This window comes from Homalodisca vitripennis, chromosome 2 (genome assembly GCF_021130785.1).
Source record: "Homalodisca vitripennis isolate AUS2020 chromosome 2, UT_GWSS_2.1, whole genome shotgun sequence".
In the NCBI taxonomy this organism is placed as follows: Eukaryota; Metazoa; Arthropoda; class Insecta; order Hemiptera; family Cicadellidae; genus Homalodisca; species Homalodisca vitripennis.
In genome coordinates this window covers 123,490,704-123,514,333 of record NC_060208.1, presented here as the reverse complement: position 1 = coordinate 123,514,333, position 23,630 = coordinate 123,490,704, and the positions used below count along the sequence as shown (strand labels likewise).

The window sequence follows — 23,630 nt, the reverse complement described above, 5'->3', positions numbered from 1 at the left end:
TCCTAATTAATAATATCATTCTGCTCAAGCCCAAGCAATTCCTCGCGGATAGGAACATTTCCCCCAACAAGCCCAAGCAATCAATCTGCTTCTCGACCCCTCGGAACACCACACACCGTTGTAGTCACCAAGGATAGTAATGCAATCTGAAACGCCAATTTTTATTTCTAATGTGTCATTAATTATATACATATTTATCACTTCGTATTTACTCTCTTACAACGTTTAATACTTTTAAAAGTAACTAGAACTAAAAATAAATCTTAATATTGGATGTTATAGCCTAATAAGAGAGTCAACATAGTTCTTTACTATTAGCTTGCGCTATTGAATGTAAGGAAGTAGCCGTTGCTGTGCATACATGTACGAGATGTTTTATATCGTCGATACCTTAATTTTTGTCCATATATTATTAACTAATTGATTTAAATCAATGAGTGTAGTGATAGTTATCTTTCAACTGGTCAACGTTCATTTAGTTAGTTCCGTTGTGATGGCCACATCAACGGTACAATTTCTTTTGCCTCGAGGCATTTTTACAAAACTCTGATTAGTATATTTGTTCCATACACTTAATCATTAAAATAATTTTCAATTTTATAGCATTAACTAGCATTAACTAGCATGTACCCGCGGCTTTGCATGCGATTTTTACTGAATGCCAAGTACGCCATATGCATATTATTTCAATGGCGTAACAAACACTCCTGAAAATAAGTGGTGATTACTGAAAGATATTATTATAAGAACTATTGGAATTTAATTTTAAAGAACAATATTTTGGAGCTCTGAAGTCGCAGAGTGACACAGTTCTTATGGGTACAAATGAAATACAAAAATTTTCTGCATTATTCCTTAGTATTTGAATGAATAGCTAAAACAATTTCAATAACACTTGAACTATTTTAGGCTAGACTGGAGAAATTTTAATTCCGTAGTAATCTTTGTAAGAGCACTTATGGTCTATTATGATGGTGTCCTATGATAATTTAGAATCAGAAGTAGATATGTTTAAAATATGTGTTATAGCAGTCTTTATTGCTAAGAGGTTACAAAATCTATACGAAACTGCCACTGGCTCTTATTTCAGGTTTAGCGCCTGAATGAGCATGTCTGATTGGAATTGATATAATTTACACGCCATAGTAGTTTGTTTTTGTTGCTACAACCAAAAATATATACACATACTGGGCCTGGATAAGAAGTCTAAACTTTTCAGATCAACGTATATAGGGTGTAAAAAAGTCCCACACAGGCTTGTAACTCCTAAACGATTACAGGCAAAGCAATGAAACTTGGTACATCATTACTGCACCCATAAATGTAATTTTTGAAGTAAGTACCTTTTATGGCATTTCATGGGGATAGCCCGCAAGGAGTCACAAGAAAGTCTTAAATGAGAGCATAGGTTGAGTAATACATTAAATTAAAGGTCTTTATTAGTAGAGTACAAGGCCGCAAATCCGAACTCAAAGAGTTTATACTTTTAAAAAATATCACTGGTTTAAAGTTTGAAACATTTACAATATAGGTCCTGTTCTAGATGGTTTAATTCTTGTCTTAGGTCAAGTTGTGAAAGTTAAATTTAGTAAATGGATACTGTCATAATTTCTTTCTGTGTTAAATTTCATCTTCTTTCTAGGACATCGGAAACTTGGAAAAATCAAACATATAGTGAGTTACTCTTGGGTTTCAACCACACTTCACCTCTTATTCGGTTTTATTCATGTAAAATATTTTATTTGTCTGTTGATAACATATGGGGCGTTTGTCTCATATGTCATATTTCTAGGACATCGAGTTCATGACCAAAATACAGTTCTTATATGGGTTGCAACCCAATTTAAACCGTTATGGACATTGTATATGAAAATGCTTTAGACTTCTATTTGTCATGAGATATACTTCATTAAAAGGTCTCTTGACATAGATCACTTCAAAAAAATGTTTTCAATTAATCTTCCTGTAAATTTACATGTGTTTAACAAATCTAAGAAAACAGCTTTAACAGGTTTTTTATTCTTACTTCATTGAACAACTTATGAAACTCCAAATTGTACCGTAAATAGTTGGGGACATGCCCCTCTAAAAAATAACTAGTAAATTCAGTTTTCATAAAGTCTACGTTTAACAATTATTTATATTTTGAAACTTTAAAAATGTTTATAAATAAAAAATATTAAGGCTTGCATTACACCAAATTAAAGTTAAACTTTGTCTATATTTCAAGTGGTTTCGGTTCTGTATGCAAAAAATAACAATTTAAAATGGTTTAAAGCATTTTATTCATGCAATAAATTGCAATAGGGCTGTGTGATAAAACATTATACTTTGATAAATCCTTTCTCAAGCCCACCATCACTTTACATGAGCTCAAACTGTTTCCCATCATTGCTAATGCAAACTAAACCCACCCTCTGAAGCTGTCTACTGGATTTCTTCTAGAGAAATGGAAGCTACTGCATTCCTTAGTCTTTTCATCCTCACTAGTAGTTTGTCTTGTAGCATAAGCCATACACTTCAGCCTCCCCCAAAGGTACTCCAAACAGGTCAGATCCGGAGACTTATTTAGAACTGTATTGAGTATTGATTTCTGAAAATAATTTAATGGATCAATGATTCCATACAACAAAATAGACTATAAATATGCAAAATAAACCGTTTTTAATTCATTATAATTTAAAATTTGCAATAACCAATAAAACATTTAAATTGTGTTTCTAAGTTCAGGCTTTAAAAAATTAATGTGTGGTTCTCATCTACTTTTGTTGTCAATAATTATACCCAAGTAGTTGTACTGGTCTACTCTCTCAATAGCATTGGTAGTTGGTGTTAGCCGAGTCACCGCACAAATGTAGCCCTAATTGCAGATCCGCTCACTTGTATTCCTCAATGCGATTGGTGAACATGTTGTTTTACTGACATTCATTGTTAAAACTAACAGTATGAAACCAATTATGTATTAGCACTAGGTCATTCAAGGCAACCTGATAAACGTACTACCAGGTTTCCCTTTGTAAATAATTACTGTGTCATCAAACATTAACGTTGTAATGTACCAGTTATAATAAGCTTTACTATGTTGTTTATATAAACAAAGGAAAGAAACAGACCCAGCGTTTCCAGTACCTACTTCCTTGAATGGTAAACAAAGTAATTTACTTCATAGAAGTACTATTTCGATTATTTGTAAACTACCTAATAAGTAGTAGTTTATAGTTCTATAGACTTGGAATGTTCCATAAAATTACATAGTCAAGATATATTTCGATGACGGTGCATATATCTCCATAGAATTTGGCTGAGCATTAACAAAGCTTAACTGTCTGCATGATATCTCGAGAACGATTTGAGCTATAGAATTAAAAATTTTCATTTACTCAAAGGGTTGGCAAAACTACTATTGTCTGTCTGTCTTTCTGTTTGCCACAAATATTCATCAACTAAAACAGAATGAATTGTTGTTAAAGCGATGACTAAAGTTTTTTATGTATATGTGTTATTAGTGGAACCAGCATTTCTTTTTCCAGCTACAAAACATGAATAAGCTACATTGAAACGGGCTGCACATTCAGATAAAATTATGCTACTGTAGTATGGAATAGCTTGTTGTTCATTCATATCTCCCTTGCTTTCATTAGCTGAAAACATTCATCACCGCGCAGTGTGAAAGACTCGCAATTAATTTGCCCAGGCGTGGCTGTTAAAATATAGAGAAATCACTCAACAGTTTGTTAAGGAGCAGTATTCAGCTCCAGTAGAATGAACGAGTTTAATGAAGATTCATCTCGTCCTTTCATTATGCATTCCTTCAACCCCTTTTTCTTCTGTGCATTTCTGATATTAAACAGTTTGATTACTTATATACAAGTCCTCAGTTTTAACTGTCTCTAAACTAGAAACTGAGTTGCGTGTTGGTCAATAAATAGATGTTGGTATTTTTCAAAATCTCTTTATCTCATTATCCTGATTCTGGGGGAGGTTATAATATTGTTATTATAACCAACAAAAATTACAATGGTAGCTTACGTGGATGTCATAGTTTGCTCGTAGATCTGTCTCTAGTCCGCAATTCAAAATTGCTACTTTATTCAGTTGTTTCTTTTAGTCATCTATGGACATTAAATTTAATGACAAATTTCAATTTTTAACATACATACAATTTTTTATATTAGATGAAAAATATGTTTCTATGTTTGCTTAATTTTTAATATGTCTTTAAACAGTGATAATATTTGTTAACGTGTTCTTAAAATTTAACATAAATAATTGTTTTATGTGAAACAGTTTTTAATCTAGAAACAATATGAATGACAGTGATAGGAAGCAGATATCCTAGTTTTGTATTAAACACAAAGCTTCAAAATATTACGGACTATGAAATAAATCTATGGGGAGTTTTCAGAATTACCAAAAGCAAACAAAAAGAATTAAGGGAAAGTTATTAATTACTGCACTAATGCTATTCGAGACACTGAGCTCTTAGGAAACTGCATTTACTAACACTACTATCAATCAATTTACCATTTTTACGCAATAACTTTGTTTGACGGACTAAATGCTTTATTATGGAAGATGATGCCATACAAATTTTAAAATATTCAATATCTTACAACAATTAAAGTTTTACAGTAACTAGTTTACATTGTGGACAGTTAGTATTTTATTATTATACTACTTATTGCCAACATATTCAATACCTTTTAACCTGTAATGGTTAGAACTAATCCTGTAATGTTCTCTAAAATCTGTTCTGTTCTACATTGTGTACGAGTAATTCAACAATACTTTTCTTATTGTGCGTTTCTCTCTAGGGGGGTTTCCTGACACTTCTTCGGATCTCCTGGCGATCAACCGAATATAACTGGCTAGCCTGGTCAATCAGGCTGCCAGGAAATCCCCACAGTGCTTAGAGCAGATGGCGCTCTCAACACTCAGTGCTCATAACACACAACCTGGCACCTTTGAAACCCACTCCGCACTTCTGGTAAAAAAACATGCAATTCAAGCCCAGATCACGTAAGCACTCGTAAATGTTAAATTATTAAATTACTGGAACCAATGGAAGTAGGAACACAGTAATAAATTGCAACAAGTGACATGACTGCAACAGAAGTGATATAGTAATCAAGCTACTACTGACATCTACGATTTATTGTTGTTACCCGTTTTCCTGGCGGTGACCATAACTAGTGCTACTTGACCGTATAACAATGCAGACATACAATAATCAAAAAATAGTATACTATCATTTCCTCTAGTGGTAAAAACCATACATCTGTATAATTTACAAGTACCAACAAAGTTTCCAACCCCGCCTTGACATTACAACCTCAGATATAGTTTGTGCAGTAGTTTTCATAAAATGTTATATTGTAATTTTCTATGGAGTCCTAATCCCCTTCCTTGGAAAATGGGTACTTTTAAGACCTCGTTGTGTGTTTGAGAGCTATGTTTCAATGTACCTATATATTTTAGGATTTTGTTTTTATAAATTCTGTATCACTCCAATACTGTCAGTAGCTTTAGTGGTTCCACGATAATCTAAGATTCAGCATAATATTGTAACAAATCAACACTTACAAACCAAAAAAATTCAACTGTTCAAAATATTAGAACATCCATTTTTCTCAATTAAGTTTTTAGCAAAGCTGGTGATTATACTCTCTTAATTGCTAATAACTACGTGGAAAATTTGGAAATATATTGATATATAGCTGTGAACCTCACTTTGTAGGGAATTATAACACCGTACTTAAGAAATAATGATCTCATTATTAATGAGTCACAATACAAGTCACAACACAGATTTCATTTGAAAATAAAAATAATTTTTAGATTTACCTCATCTCTAGTCTGTTACCTGAAATGTATATATATATTATTATGTACTTCACATTCATCGGTGAAGTTTCAAAATAAGACAACTTTAAAAATTTGTACGTAATATTGTCTTACCACACAAAAAATCCACTTATTTTTATATAATAGTTAATAACAAAATTAGTTTATAGTATATAGTGTTTAATATTTATATTACGAGAAAGAGCTGGTGTGCTAGTGTTACTAACAAAAAAGTAATCTTATATTAAACGTTGTCTTGCTTTCTTAACAGATAGTTCTGCCAAGAATTGTTCAAATCAAAGCCTTCACCATTAAGGATATCAGCTTCAATGTTTAAAATTGCACAAGAATTTAATATTTCTTTCTTGAACGTTGACCATAAATTTTTTCTTCTGCGGCAAAAATGATCTTTTTGCATAGCAGCTGCTAACCGCAGTACACAAATACATTCGTGGAACTATATCTACATTATAGAACATTCATGTAAGTTCTCTTCTCTGAGGAACTTGCTCATAGAAAGAGGTGTGCATGTGATACTACTGCATTTGATCAATTTCTAAAATTAAATGCACTCACTTCCAAATGGTGACTCCTGGTCACAATCATACATGTTCTGCAGTTTTGTTGTATGTTCTACAATGAATGGTGGTCGTTTGTTTGAAACATCAGAAAAAAAATCTGAAAATGTATCTACTATTATACCAGCAATACGTTTCTTTTCCTTCAAGTAGTCCTCTTTTAAGTCTGTTAGTAATAACGTAAAATGTTTACACTTTAAACTTATCTCTCCCTGTACAAACAAATTCATTTCCTTTTCCTTCATCTGAACAACATTTGCTCTTCAGCAATTTTTTAAAAGAATTATAGTCTTTCTCACATCATTCGCATCAATCCAGAGCCATCTTTTCATATAAAAATGAAACATATCACGAAGAGAGTCCATATATTCTACAAGGAAACCATTGAGTCGATTTACTATCTTAATAACCAGAGAACCAACAGAAGTGTAGAAATGTACCAACACTTTGAAGAGTTTCACTAACGTATTAAAATGTTTCTAAGACATTTATCCAAATCCCCACACACACACACACAGGAGTTTGGGTCAATCTAAGAAATATGCAGAACTTAGATTACAGTTTCTCAGTTTTCACACAAGTTTCTGAAAACATCTTCACGGCATGAAATCTTCTTTTAACAGTTAACCCTTTGGATGCCAAGCAAATTTCAAGATTCGTTTTGAGTAATGCCATGCATGTGAGCTGTGGGTGTTTCCTGAGTGCCAGTGGTAAATGGCCTATAACAGCCAAGTGTGCCAAGCACAAAACAGCTATTTTGTTATGTTAGACTAAAAATTGTATAACTCCTATCCTAATACTGATAAATGGACAATTTTTGTTTTGTTTTGTAGGTTATGAAATATACTGTTATGTAATAACAAAGTTTTATAATAATATCCAAAAATATGAATAAGTAAACTAAAAAAATAATAAATAAAAAAAATTTATTTTTTATTTTTTTAATTAGAAAACATATTATTTTACTATTTATGTAAACATATGTTACATTTTACATTAGTATGTATAATTATGAACCAATATAGAAAATTTCAGAAAGAAATATTGAGAAATAAAAGTTTTATAAGATTTTTAATAAAACTTTACATTTGGACTAAAATGCTAAAATATTGACAATGTAATGTAAGGGCATGTTATTGTAAGGACTTTTCTAAACAAAACTATATTTATTAAACTAGCATTGAGATGGTTGAAAAACATTGGTTAGGACCCTAATGCATGTTCACAAAAAATAAAATCATGACAAATAGCCTATTTTTTTATATTATTTGCTTTTACTCACCCTCAGTTATTGAAAGGCAGAAAAAGTCCAATCTTCAATCACTCACTATTTTTTAGTGCCTATAGTCTATAGCATAGGCCTATTGAAAAATGTTACTAAGTCTATAAAAAACTATGCAAAGAAATGTCTCTATATAAAATATATACATTGTTACGTAAACGTTCAGTCTATTTACACTCGTGGCGGGGGAGACAGTCAAGGTGGCAACCCCGGGTGCACTTGACACATACTGTCCTGGACCTTATACCATAACAAATTATATATCAATTTGTTAAGTAACTCTTCCCCTTTCGTTTGATATATCTGTTATGAAGATTCGCTTACTATATGATTTAAAAAAATAATATAATCACAAAGCCGAAAATATCGGCCCGCGGCACACTTCGGTTAAACGTAATGGGCCGAAAACATCGGCTCTCGGCACACTTCGGTTAAACGTAATGGGCCGAAAACATCGGCTCTCGGCACACTTCGGTTAAACGTAAAGGGCCGAAAATATCGGCTCTCGGCACGCTTTGGTTAAATATAGTGAGCCGATAATATCGGCCCTTGGCACCCAAAGGGTTAAACCATTTTTATTTTTATGTACCTGGTGCTGTATTAATTTCTCTCAACTTTTGTAAAACCAGTGAAGGGTATATGAATGTGATTCTAAAACTTTCATCACCACTGACAACATTAAATTTAATAACCCTCAATTTCGAAAAAAAAAAGTGACTTCCAACCGTTTAACAAAAACCAATCTAGCTAGGTAACTTACAACTGTTCCTAAAGTTTATCAGAATCTGCTATCTTGTATCGAAGGTAAGATTCATAGTGTCAAAGTAACCAATCTTTGCAGTTGCTGTCATTAGTACTTTTTACCTTTGCTCCACGTGCTGAGTTTTTTACAAAGGGAGTTTATTGGGACAGTACGTGCAAGACAGTCATTATGACAAAGGTACGAGTACTTTGAAGAAGTAGTTTTCTCTAGACTTGGTTGTTTTTCTGTTATTTCTTTGTACCTTCCTAGAACATCCTGCTTCGTTTTATTTTCATTTAATTAAGATCATTTCCTTAAGAATATTGTATTATTGCCATGTTTAGATCAGTGCTATTTCAAGTTGTTATGGTTCTTTTTGATCTAGCAGGTGAACCAATCATCAGCAAAAATCAGTGTACAACTGTACTTTTGCATGTAATTGGTGGAGTCATCTGTTATAAAATGAACAAAATAGGCTCTAGTTTTCTTCTTGTGATACACTTCTACATGTGGTACTGTATTCATATTTATCGTTCAGAAAAGATTTAAATCAGTTCTATATTTTTTTAATTCAAAACCTTTTTTATTTTTCATAATAATTGCAACCAGTATTGAAGCCAAGCTGTGATATACAAGATTTGAATGTTATATTTTTATTAGAATCATAGCATGTTTTTATGGAAATAAATCTAAATTTAACATTATTTTCTAAACAGGTGGTCTGTAAATATGAAAAACACACTATTCACACAGTACATTTTTAGGAAGTATGTGCTCTAAAAGTTACCAAGTATAACAAAGTAATACTATAAAATGGGTCTTGAACATGTTATAGGAGAAGATGAATATTTTATTAAAATATTTTTTAAACAATTAAAAACAGCCATCTACAAGTAGCAGCTTTCAAAGTCATATTTACAAATCAGTACATAAATAACAAAAAACCTCAATGTTTAATGTATAAAATCAACTTTATTATACATTATGTACATGATAACATAATAAAACACATATATGAATGTGCTTAGGTGTACAATCTGATGGTAGCATCAGCCCCAGATGTGAACACCCAGGGCTGTGTGGGGTGAAACATCACATCGAGGATTCCAAAATCATTAGTTCTCTCGTGGTTGCTTAGTCTCTTCAGTGGAACTATCAGAGCATTTTGAAGAAGATCACTGGAAAAATGTAATAGGCGTTAATTTTTATTTAAGACAACAAGTGGTCTCAGTACAACTAACTAATAAGTAACTTCAATAAGTCAGAAACAGCTAACACAATTCAAACCCTTTTCCTTAACGAAGATCTATCTACTAACAAATGTTTAATTAACAATCCAAACAAATTATATCGTCTTTTGTAATTGTTTTTAGGACCTTTCAACACCTAAAAAAATAATTGAATTAAATTGTATCTCTTCTTGCATTCCTGTTCTCCATCTCATCTTGTGTTCATCAAAACAGTTTTGTATTATTATTAATAATTTAACCTGGAAATAAATGCCATGCAAAATTACTGACTAAGTCCTAATTTCCTAAAAATTTAATTGAAGTTTTACATTATTTGTTTATTTTACATTCATTATAGTTTTAATATTTTGAATCATATTAAGCATTCTACATAAAACACATGGAAATTGTTAATTAATCAGAAGGCTTCATAATAGGAATTAAAATATTACACATTACAAAATATATAACACAAGTACAGTTAGTAAATAAATAAAAGAGCAATAAAAAACAAATGGGCAGGTAACAAATAATGACAGTCCTGCAGATAAGAACATGATCACAGTACAGGAAAGGAGAAACAATTTCTATAGTTCCATATGACATAAAAGATGATGATGCAATCAAAAAGTCCTGAACAAACAAATTGTCATTGAGCTGACTGATGGTACATAAGCAATCTTGTCTTAAATATTTTCCACAGTTCAGAGACTATAACCATGGATCATAACATCAGGAATTAACAATGCTTATCAAAATTAAGCTAGGGGATATTCTCTTTATAGGATGTTGTTTTTTTTGTAACCAAAAAACACTAAGAAATATATATTTTGCAAATTCCACTTTCATTTATCTTTTGGAATATGTCTCTTTGGTGCAACGACAAAAACAAATATGGATAAAATTCTTAAACTACAAAAAAGGGCAATTAGAATTATATTGAGACTAGATTACAATGAAACAGTAAAGGAGAAATTTAAAGAATTATAAATTCTAACAATATATGGCCAATATATTTTTGACACGATTCTAATTGCAAAAAATAATCAAATAAGTAATGAATTAAATCTTAAACCTCATCCATACAACACCAGAAATAAAAAATACATTGTAACAACTCATCACAATTTAAAGTATTATGAGAAAAAAACCATCATACATGGGGCTGAAATTTTTTAAACATCTACCCAATAGTATAAAAAATTTAACTAATCTGAGAATATTCAAAAACACAGTTAAATGTTTTTTGATAAACAAGGAATTGTATTCTTTGGAGGAGTACTTTTCCACCGCCTCGTAGATTTAGATGTACCTGTATTAGTAGTTTTAAGACGTACAGACTGCGTGTCTTTGGACACTATTCAATTGTATACTTAGTGTATATATCTGATGAATAAAGATTTTTTTGATTTGATTTGAAACCTCTGTTTTATTGAGCGTGAGATGGAGTAGAGGAAGCAATGGTTGCTGTAACAATGCTTATAGTAGGTAAATAGCATAAGACTCAATTTGCAATGAAAGACTGTTCGCACTGGTATTTGTTTTTAGTCCAATCAAAATGAACAACATAACAGGAAATTCTGTAAAATTCGAAGTCCCTAACAAAGGAATTCTGCTACTAGAGTTTATCAAAGAAACTACTATCACAACGTTTAGCCTGGACACTACGTGCCAAGTGATTTTGACCTGTTTATGTACATGAAACAATTACTTTAATCAAATAGAGATATTGTTATCGGTTTCAAAATCTCAGGCAGTATATTTTTACACTGGAGATTTCAAAACCAATCCAGACAAACGACAAATACTTTCATTAGTCTGGCAAGTATGTACACAAAATAATAGTAGAGATGTGTGATTCTGAGATGATTGTAATTAACTTAATGTTCTATATCTATTCTACTGATTATTGCTGTACTTTCCGGGTACTTGGAGTACTTCCAGTTTTCATGTAAAAACTTCTATTCTTACGATTTTTTTTGTCTGTCTATCTGTCCACAGCACATCTCAAGAATGAAACGAGCTATAGATTTTAAATTTTGCAAGCAACATAAGAGAGGTCTGTTCCATGACACTTGGTGTGGCATACTCCTATACAGCTATAGATGGATACACATCTTACATAAACGTCACACTGCATATCATGGTCCAGAGGTGGCACATTTATACAACATGAAAGAGCTAGTGACAAGAGTAATGAGGATACTCACTTGTAGACCATCCCATGAGAGACAATGAGGCTGGTGTCGTCTGACACAGATGCGAAGAGCGGGTAGGTTCTATGGTAACTGACACTCCGGACTGCGGTGCTGTGAAGCCTTAGGGTCTTATAAGGCTTAGTCGACAGGTCCAGGTCGAACCAGAGCACCTTACAATCATATGTGCCCACCAGCAAGTTGTCCCCGCCTGCCAAATAGAATCCATGTAAACATTTTAAATTTCTATTCTTTTCTTACAGTTAAAATGTCCCAAATTTGTATTCTGGAATCACTCCATTCTGGCATTACCAGTGCTTGGTTTTTGGTATTCATTATATGATTCTAAAAGATAAATGATTGTCATTTTTACGGTAAGACAAATAACTTAAAAATGTTTAAGTCCATATTTCCAATAGGAATGGAATTTCAAATCAACATAGCATATTGTTAGCTTCAAACTCGCTTGTGAAGAGTTTCCGTTTTGTCAACTGCTCTCTTTATGACCTACACTATTTTAACTTAAATTACCTCATCTATAGGACTAGTGATGCAGTATTACAACTATGATTACATGACAGTATATTGCAAACTAAATTTTTAGTTTTAAGTGCACTTTTTGACTCGACATACTCAAGACCAACAATGAACCAAGCAAACAATAGTTATATCAACACTAGCCAATGAGATTAATTGCAAAATCATCATTTTCAGTCTTTATTTTGTTGGCTGGCAATGATATAACAATTATTTTCCAAGCAATTAACTATTACTATTGTTATCTATTCCACAACCTATCATAACTCAACTTCCAGAAAACTAGCATGTTTAACAGTTAATTCCTTTCTTAGGAGAAAGATTAGGTTACTGTATAATCTCATACAATACAAATTGGCACTTGCTTTCCTGACAAGTGTTTTTTTTTACCAGTTCAAAAATAGAAATAAATTGTATGAACAACTCTTGCTGTATTGTCTACCGCTACCAAACCAATATGCAATTAAAAACACATTAAGAATAATTTTGAATGTTTTAACAATCATAAATATTTGCCAATGGCTTAAATGTGATTGCAACATTGTATATTAATTACATCAATTAAACTGGAATTCACAATTGTATCAGCCTACCCAATACTAGTGTGTTCTAATTTTATTTCATTCAAAATAAAATCAGAATTGAGTAACAACATACCTGGATGTATAGCCATACTTGATATCCACCTGGAGTTGGAGTACAGTTTCTTAACCATTTCCTGCTTAACCACATCATACACTCTGACATTGTGTTGAGTCTGCAACATACAGAAACAAGCAATTTGTAATGGAAACTGTAACTAACTGTGAACATTGAATTACTATAACAAAAACCAACATGACTTTGTCTGCTGAGTGTTCATTGGATCTAGAGATAAAATTCAGAAAATCATTTGAGCATGTTGGTACATATACATTGCACATGCTGAGTGTGAAAATTAAAAAAAAAGGGACTAGTCCATAATATCTGTAAAGGCAGTATTGGAACCATCTTATCGTGGTGTTGGTGGTTTTGACACCATCTATTAAGTACAACGTGAAATTGACTAGGTTCCCACTCATCCAAATGAGTACTGAGAATCTAACTCCCATTGTATTACTTTGATGCTCATTGGAACACAACCTAATTAATATTTTCATGTATCAGGTGAATGTCAGTAAGATCTGATGGTGAGGAAAAATGAAATTGAATACAATAAAAAAAACAAAAAAAGATTAATGAACACTAAAAAATTGTAGATGAGTTAATACTTACAATAAGTTTCAAGAATTTCCTGATATTTAAATTAGAATAATTTAATTAATGTGCCATTTTATAAATTAAAATGTTTTGTATCACTAAATCATGTTTGCAGATGACACAACATTGCTGCTAGCTGAGAAATCTGCAGATACCCTAGCTGTTCAATCATTAATTTCACTCAATATGGCCTACCAGTACTGTCACTTTGTTCAATGACTTAGTAGTTAATGAAAACAAAACCAAACCAATAGCATTTGGTAAGAAAAAAGACTTAGTTGCAGCAAAAGACTTAGTTGCAGCACTACCAGAAGTGATGAGGGAGAACAATTCAACATTCCTACGAGTCATCATTGACGATGACATGTCCTGAAACAAACACACTGATAGTATTACCACCAAAATCAACACCTTACTGTATGCCTTAAAGCACATCAAACAGACAACCGATCAAGCTACTTAAAAAATTGCCTATCACGCACTTGTAGAATCTCATATAAGATATGGCCTTGCATCCTGGGGTGGAACCTCAGCAGGAAACCTACACCGTATCCTCCTGCTACAAAAGAGAGCCATAAGAATCCTGTATGGGCTACAAGCTAGGGATAGCTGCAGAGAAGCATTCATTAGCCTGAAAATTATGACAGTAATAGCTCTTTACATCAGGGAAGTAGTGTTATATGTTGACGGAAGCATGCAGATTAAAGGTCAAGATATACATACTTATGGAACACGAACAACTTCAAACTATATCCTGCTTCTACATTGAACAACCCTACACGAGAAGAAGCCTTCATACTCAGGAACAAAATTTTACAATCTTTTACCAACAGACATAAGACGCACTCAGGGAAAAAGCTTACGATCAAGCCTGACTGAATGGTTACTGCAGCGACCTTTCTACAGCCTTGACGAGTTCCTGCAGTGGAAGAAGACTGGTCAAGACATTTTTAACATATATAACTAAATTTTATAACTACTGTAAAGTCTATTTAATATCACTTTGTATTGTTTGACGCCATTACTGTATCTTGATGATCATGTAAATAAAGATGTTTTTGATTTGATTTTATTTGTTCTACTACGGAAAAAACTACATTACAGTTTTAATTATTTAACATATTGTTATTAGTTTGTTTTAGAAGAATCCAAATGCTACAAACATAAGTTATAAACAGTACATGAAATTCATTAACTCCAGCAAATATAACACTACTAATTTTGTCATGGAGATAATAGCACTGGAAAACCTACAACTAGTATTGACATGTTGCAACTTACAGCCACAAAGAAGAAGGGGCGGACTGGGTGGAAAAGGACGCATTGGACCCTACCCTTGGGCCGAGAGAAAGGCAGCATGGAACGTCGCTTGGACAGCTGATGTATCAACACCGAACGGTTCTCTCCCTCTGGCATCACTGTGGCAAAGTAGTCACCTCGTCCATGCCAAGTCACCTGTAATATTAGTAATTGATCATTTTTGAGTCTCGATTTACTCTGCTTATTTTCAAATTGTAACATCAAGAAATATATGATTGTTAAATTAAATATTTGTATTAATTCAAGTAATTTACAACTATTTTTACTTTTGACGGTTATATTGAAATGTATCTGAGACATAATAAGGGAGAATTCCAAATTTCCTAAAAATTCTTAACTGGATGAATAAAAACAAGGTGAAATGTTTGAATAACGTGATTGGAACAGTATTAATTGGTATAAGTTAAAACACAGCCTACATATCTTTTACTTCCAAAAATTAAAATTAATGCTACAACAAACTAATCAACTAATCAAGGTAACTAATGAAGGTAATCAAGGTTATTTGAAGAGATTCTCTATTGTTATTAGCACAAGCAATAATGACCATGACGTTATTTATGATGAATGCTATTAAGAGATGTTCTCAGAGGAGACAACAAAATTGCTTAAGCACTTAAATATTGTCTAATTATAATATTGAAGTGAAATTTCTGCTCAAGTATTCACTAGCTATTGGCTTTAACTTCCTTCCTGAGTATTCTGCATTTCCACTATAAGTAAATAAAAGTTGATTCCACTCAAAAATTGTACCGTATTTTCAAAGAAATCTGAATCTAAATTAATGTAATTTATAGAAGAAATTCTGTGTTTTAATTTAATTTTTCATTAAAAACAAGGTCAAAACAATTGTGCAGAAACAATAGAGAATCATCATATACACTATGTTACATCATCTAGTAAATTGTTATACATAAAATACTCGTAGGTCTATAATATACAGGATATTAGTAAAACTGACCTGTTTAATCTCCTTGAAGTGATTGACAATAACTCTAATCCCATTATCCCACTCCTCTCCCTCAGCTTGCTGCCACTGCACTGCGATACTCACTCGCTCTGGAACTGTTACCAGGAAAATGTTAAGTAATCTAATATTTAATTATTTCCTTTGTTACAAAATTTACTGTTGGTGTCAGATGCTACATAATAAATGTGAAGCAAAAAATACAAATACAATTACAGAGGCAATAAAATTGCACTAAAACAACAAATATTCTTCCCTTCAAAAGTAATGAATTTACCAAGAACGTTCAGACTATTCTTAAAATGGATAAAGTTTACAACAACAAATTAACAATATAAACACACTTAAAATAAAACATGATCTAACCTATAGGAAAATTTTTAACAGAACAACTGTTAGGTGTGAACAATTTTATGTTTTATATAGCATTTTCATTGCGTTTAAAATATTAACATAATTGGCACAATCAAAATTTAACACTTTCAAAAATAATAAACTTTTATAGTTTAAATTATTACTATTTAAATAATTACTATAGTTGTAACTTTCTATTTTTTACTCTGTAAATTGTAAATAATGACAATTTTTTTGCAGTTATATAAAAAAAGTGTAAAACTAATCTGGTACATTTAAATGAATACTCAAATTCTTTTAATTGCCATCCACGCTAACTACTGTTAATTTATGATGAGTCATCCCACCAGATAAATCAGTGACCCCTACACCTCTCCACCAGACCTAATCACCAGATGACAATTGTACGAGGGGTATCCAAAAAGTAAGTTTCCATTAATTATGAAAAAGTTAAAAAGACTCAAAAAATAACTGAAACACATTTATTCAACTTTTTACATCATACCTTATTTTTCTACATAGTTACCATCCCTTTCTAAGCACTCTTGGTATCTAGGAAGTAGTTCTTTTATTCCAGCATCACAAAATTCACCCGCCAAATTTTTAAGCCAAGTATCCACCTCATTTTGAAGGTCATCGCTGTTGGCAAATCGCCGACCGCCAAGGTGTCTTTTCAGCTCCGGAAACAGATGAAAATCGATAGGCGCAAGATCTGGTGAGTATGGAGGATGACCAAAAACATCCCACTTAAATTTCCTCAAAAGTTCCATTGTTGCACGAGCAGCGTGTGGTCGGGCGTTATCTTGAATAAGCAGAACCGTGCGCGACAAAAATCCGCGCCGTTTATTCTGTATTGCCCGCCGAAGTCTGGTGAGAACTTCACAATACCTTTCTGCATTTATGGTTTCGCCACGAGGAAGATAGTCAATCAATAACACTCCACGGCAGTCCCAAAAAACTGTAGCCATTACCTTTCCTGCCGACTCAAAAACTTTGGCTTTTTGAGGAGCTGCCTCTCCTTTTTTTGCCACACCATACTCTGGCGTTTGGTCTCTGGAGTTGAGTGGTGAATCCATGTTTCATCACCAGTGACTATTCTACTGAAAAGGTTTTCATCTTCATCATCAAACAATCGCAAGAAAGACTGGGCAGCAGCCATTCGTTGTTGTTTATGGGCATTGCTCAATAAGCGAGGCACCCATCTTGCACACACTTTTGCAAGCTGAAGATCTTCTGTCATGATATTGTGCACAGATGACCGGCTAACTTCAACACTTGACGGCAGTTTATCCATAATTTCATCGAGAGTCACTCGCTTAACATTGTCAATAACTGCTCGTACAGCATTAATGACGTCAGGTTGCCGAGAATTGGCCGGTCGGCCACTACGCTCATCGTCATGAACATTTTCTCTTCCTTCCAAAAACATTGCACGCCAACGACGGACCATCTGAACGGACATAACATGTTCACCATACACTTGACACAACTGACGATGAATTTCAACGGCAGTTTCGTTTTTGGCGGTCAAGAAACGAATAACACTACGGACTTCGCAACTGGCGGCAGAACGCAGTGGAGTCTCCATGATGTTTGGGCAGCAACTGACTGAGAAGCGTGACAATGGGCCAGTGACAATGGGCCAGTGACCGGCGCACCTGTTGCCAACCGAACCGCGCTACATATCCCCGCCCACAGCTGCACGCTGTGTTACGTACGCGTCTTTTTACAGAACAGGGAAACTTACTTTTTGGATACCCCTCGTATAATCACCCAGAGTATGAGTTTAAAAAGCAACTTGCCACTTAATACGTTACGTACTAAAACTGCATATACGATCATTTTATAGGTATGTGTCTTTTTTACATCACTCAGAGAGTGTAACACTGTGTCAATGTCAATGTGTTGTTTCAAAGAAAAAACTAATGTTTTCATACCTTGACCCTCCTGTACAGGAGGCTCTAGAAGTACAGAATCAGTCTTGTCTACAACCAAGCTGTCACCCACAGCAGGGTTGATGAGGAGACACTTACGGTCCGCTGCCACCGCCACCAGTGACAGGGCAGGGTTGGGGCACCAGGCCACACTGCGCACCGTCCCGCCCACAGCCACAGTACGAACACAGCGTCCAGTCGCTACTTCCCAAACTGCACATATACATATATGAAGTTAAAACAAAAATGTAATAAATTATATACTGATTGAAACTAGTGCCCAGTATCTACATATACGTTTAATTGTAACTAGAGTAAATTTACTGTACTGATAAATAATGAATATTTACTAAATGTCCAAAAAGTTATATTTTGGTATTTTTTTGGAAGAAAATTGAACTATTTATTTATTCTATAACTATAACTATTTATTTTATTCTATTAATTTGCATATTTTATTAAAAATACTGCAAGTTACGATACGTACTTCTGAAAACATTGGCAGTTTGATATTTCAGATATAATTTCAAGAATTCCTCTTTGTCTCAATGTAAGCAAAAGAACATGTTGAAATCACTTACTTTTAATTGTGAAATCGTCGGAGCCAGAGAGCAAATATTGGCCCTTAGGATCAATAGAGATGCACCGTATCATGTCTGTGTGACCCTTGAACACTAAGGACATGATGTTCGGGAAGGGCTGCAAGTCTTTTGGACTGGGCAACTGAGGTACCAGGTCCTCCGGTTCTATTGTCAACTGCAACAGAAAATTGACATTCAGTGGGTTGTACCTACATCTACAGCTGCAAACCTTCTGAGACTGGGCAAATGGAGTACCAGGTCCACCAGCTCTACTGTCACTTGCAGCTGAATGAAGGTTAGAGCTACTTATACTAGATGCAACCACTAAGAATTGGGCATCTGGGAGACCCCAGGTTGTCTTGACCTACAGTCAGATGCAGCAAAACATGTAATTGGTGGATTATAAGTAATTACTTTGACTGCACCTCCTAAGAACTGAGCAACTGATGTAACAAATCCTCTTTTTCTATCAGAAACTGCAGCATACCACTGCAATTAGAAGATTAGATCTACTTGATCTGGCCATAAAATAAAACGGCCAACCTGTAATTTTGCCAATTATTTGAGATACACCAAAATTAAAATTAATAATAAACTATTGATAAAAAATTATTAATGGATGTAAAATAAATGTAGTTTATTTAAATTAGTTCAATATTAATTTCTTCAGTAATTTAAAATATATTTCAAGTACAAATTGTAATAATTACATTATTTTCCAGAATTTAAAATTACTATGATTAAAAGATACCATATTATGAGTATTTTCCTGTATATATTTACAAATCATGTATATACTTTAGTATTTCGCTGACTTTACACAAATAAAGAATTGGTGAGAGTCTATATTACGAACCTTAAGGTTCCTTGTAATGCAATTGCATTTCGCTACAATTTTAAAAAAATAAATTTTAAATTGAGTTTATGAAATTTTTTACTTTATGGAAAATACAATACCGAAAACATAATCAAAAGTGATCAGATTAATCTTTTTAAAATTTGATTTTTACTGAAAGAACATTTTTTATAGAAAATTATTTCATTTCATAACGCAAATAAAATGTATATATAACTATTTACTAACCATATATAATTCTAACTGTTATCAATCTAATTATTTTGACACTGTCATTGATTTATAAAAAAAAATACTTGGAAGAAAGTAAAGAAAACTGGTTCTATATGATATTTAATACCAAATAAAATAAATGTGTTTTGTAACAGGTGTATTATGAACAGAGATGACACGTCCAGAAGTTTTCCATACAATACCTTCATTTTTATAGCCCTTGGACACAAGTAAAGGTCAACGCAGCGCATGAAGCGTTCCCGGATGAATCTATTGTATGCAGGTACTTCGCGCAGAGAGTTGTACTTTTGTGGCACAAAGTGTAGCTTTTTCTTGCCCAAGGACTTTTTCTCTTTGTTGAAATATTTCAACTGAAACAAAAAATTGTTTGTTTCAATAAAATGGTTTTATACCACTATGATTGAGTGGTGTTAAATGTGCATAAATAATAGACATAGTTTGTTGAATACAAAACACAATGCCTGGATGATTTCTGTATAAATTATTGTATATTAATGTGAAAAATAGATATTTTTCTATTTTCAAAAGGTGCAATGCAATCAGGGAGTGACAAACAGGTAGGAATGATAGACAATGAAATGGAACTTCTCTCCTAAACTTCAGCTTAGCTGTGAAATATTAGCTACAAGAGGTCAAATGGGTTATGAGAAGTGACCTTACTGAATGAACAACAATGTAAGAAAAAGGATGCATCACATAAGATATAGGGTTTTTATTATGATAGTATTAAAATTAAAATGTTCTAATAATTATAATGATCAATAAAGTAATAAGCATTTTAAAATTAATTGGAAATGAAGCATGTTCTTATTACCTGTGATACCAGCCACAAAAAGAAAATAATTCTCTTCAACAAACCTCTACTTGAATATAAGTAATAATTTTGGAAACGTTTTTACTATGCAATTCAATTCAAATAAAATATTCTTTACTCGTATGGTGTACATAACATATAAGTTGATATAGTACGTACAAGAATGGTGTCAAACAATGTTAAAGAATATAAATATAAATAAATAAAACTAGGCCATAAATATTAAACTAGTACGTATAAACTTAAGATTAATGAATACAATCGACAGGAAAATAATGCAAATGATAGCGGCAACAGAACTCACAATATCTACAAAAAATTATTGGATATTAAAATTGTTAAAATTAAAAATATTCATCAAGTCTGTATAGTCTTTTAGTTAAATATTCTTTCAAACATTTTTTAAATTTAGTTTTACTTTATATTTCTTTCTTATACTGGGGTAATATGTTATAAAATTTACCACCTTCATAAGGTTTCTTTAAAAAAAATCTAAATTGTGCTAGTACTAGACCTTACACAGTACTATGAACATAAGCAACTCCCAGAATAATAAAAAATGAATAGTTGCTTCACTTTTTGCGTAGCCCAAATAGTTTAGTTTCAGTGATGAAAATTTACAGTTTAATGATTTGATTTAGGTCTGAGGGCTGAAATAGGAATAAGAGTTAGTAGTGATAAAAGTTTTAAAATGTACAGAAACTGTATATAATTCAATTGATCAATTAATTTATTTAGCCTTTTTAGAGCTATGATCCGATATAATGAAACACTCGCTGACCTTCCCAATGCTTCAAAATTAAATGAAACATCTCAGTACTAACTAATCTACAAAAAAATATATTCATCGTCAATGAATTGATTTTTCTTTTCTTCAAAATACTTTGCACTTTTCGTATACTGTAAGCAGCATATAAGCCTGTGCATAAGCCCAAAACCTGACATGTCAAGGTAAGATTTTAACATTTTAAATCCATGTTAGTAAAAACCTAATAACAATTAAATAAGGTGATTTTTTTATTTCGTAATGACATATAAAATACAAAAAAAGTGTTTAAAGAGCTAGAATTCTTTTAAATTAAAAATTTAATAAAATGTTAATAATTTATATATTTTTGTTGTTTACAAAAAATTTTACATTTTTCAAATAAGGTAAAATGACTTGACTCCTGGTAATTTATATGAAACAGCATTTGAATACTAGTAGAGTTCATCGCTGCTTGCCGGTGAGCCAGAGATACATAGAAACCAATTCTAGTCAAAAGTAGTGGAGGGCCAGCACTAACCAGTGTGATTGTTGCTGCTGAGCCGGTAACATCACTCAGTCTCTCTCTCTTGCAGCTGCTTCCTTCGCAAGATCAGGAAAGAATAGACCGAACCCAAAAATATTTGAGCTTGATGAGTTAGATAAAAGTTTTGTTAGACACACGATACATTATTTTCTTAAAACAAACAATGAAAATCTTACAATAAAAAAATGTACGTAAAACTCATTGAAGATATTGAATATTGAACCCAGCCTATGTATTGAAGGCATTGAAGGACGTATTGTCAAAATACTAGGTTTTCAATAGAAAAAGACTGAAGACAGTAGAAAAATTCTTATTGAGAAACATGACATTAGTCTATTACAGTTACAGCAGATTTTGAAAATAAAAGAATACAGGAGAGAAGAAAGACCTATTACTGTATTAGACTATCATACTGACAAGACCTATGTCCACAGTTCACACACTAAACCCAATTCTTGCTGTGACAGCTCAAGTGATGGACTCAAGGCGCCTATCTTCAAAGGAAATCGCTTAATAATTGTTCACACTGGAAGTAAGATGGACAGATGGCAATTAACGGGAATATGATGGAAATAAGACTAGTTGAAGACAGCCATCAGTTCACATATATAGAGCACACACTTAGATAGATTACACAGCGATGTGGAATGTGCATATGTGAGTTCTTGCATGCGCAGCACAATAACATAGCCCATTTACATTAGAGCTATTAAAAAATCAGTATTCCGAAAACGACTAGTAACCACAGGTAATATCTCTATCCAAATGAAGGAATTGAGACTGAATAAACCCTTCATTATTATCGATTCACAGAGCAGATTCAAAAGTTTTAAGTTCTCTCATTGGTAAAAATGTGCCCAGTTGGAATAATGCCACCTACCTCCTTTTCATTAAAGAGGAACTCCTCAGGTGGATTGTAGGACTCTGCATGTCCAGGCAGCAGCCGTTTTGGTGCTGGGATGTGGTTATGTATCCGCCGCATCTCCTCGGCCACCTCATCACTCTGCCACAGCATGTAGTACTGGGGACCAGCACGTTCCCGTTCCTTCTGTTCTTTCTTCAACATCTGCAGAAGTAATTTAGGTACAGTTACTTGATTTCATAAGAGTTAACAACAGCCACACATTGGTTGTTGAAGAATGCTTTGAATACTAACCAATTATCTTTGTTTTGCAAAAACACAAAAAATTTTTGTTACTGTATTATGAAATTTCACAATTTATTTTGTGTAATTTTATATTAATGTCACTATATGTATCATAACGCTACTAAGAATAATAGTTTATGATGACTAATAGTAAAGTAAAGAACAAAAACGATAATCATTATATCTGAAATATATGTACATGATACTCATTTCATAAAAAATAATTATCCATTAGATTGTAGGACAGAATGATTTATAAAACCAGGAAGAAATATCAATGGAATTCGGTTTGTAAGCCAATAACCCATTATAAGCAGGCAAGGATTGTTAATATACATAACGCATAAAATAATGTCAATAAAATCGATAAGCAGAAAATTGCATTATTATTTTACATCATCTGAAAAGTTATACATATGCAACAATGCTCATAGTATTGTAAAATGTAATAAATAAATAGTTGACCAGGGCAAAGTCATTAATCA

General features: G+C 32.7%; 1 protein-coding gene across 1 annotated transcript in view; it reads right to left on the bottom strand.

The window, feature by feature from the left end:
- Nucleotides 1–9,396: 9,396 nt before the first annotated feature.
- The window catches only part of LOC124354671 (ribosome biogenesis protein BOP1 homolog), a 28,824-nt gene continuing 14,590 nt past the window's right edge, over nt 9,397–23,630 (bottom strand). The window contains exons 6-14 of the mRNA XM_046805301.1: nt 22,879–23,064; nt 20,075–20,242; nt 18,803–18,977; nt 18,225–18,434; nt 15,928–16,031; nt 14,928–15,101; nt 13,065–13,164; nt 11,886–12,081; nt 9,397–9,624 (exon numbers count right to left, since the gene is read on the bottom strand). Of these exons, the coding sequence (XP_046661257.1) occupies nt 9,471–9,624; nt 11,886–12,081; nt 13,065–13,164; nt 14,928–15,101; nt 15,928–16,031; nt 18,225–18,434; nt 18,803–18,977; nt 20,075–20,242; nt 22,879–23,064 (1,467 nt within the window). The 3' untranslated portion in view covers nt 9,397–9,470. The remainder of the gene's footprint in view (nt 9,625–11,885; nt 12,082–13,064; nt 13,165–14,927; nt 15,102–15,927; nt 16,032–18,224; nt 18,435–18,802; nt 18,978–20,074; nt 20,243–22,878; nt 23,065–23,630) is intronic.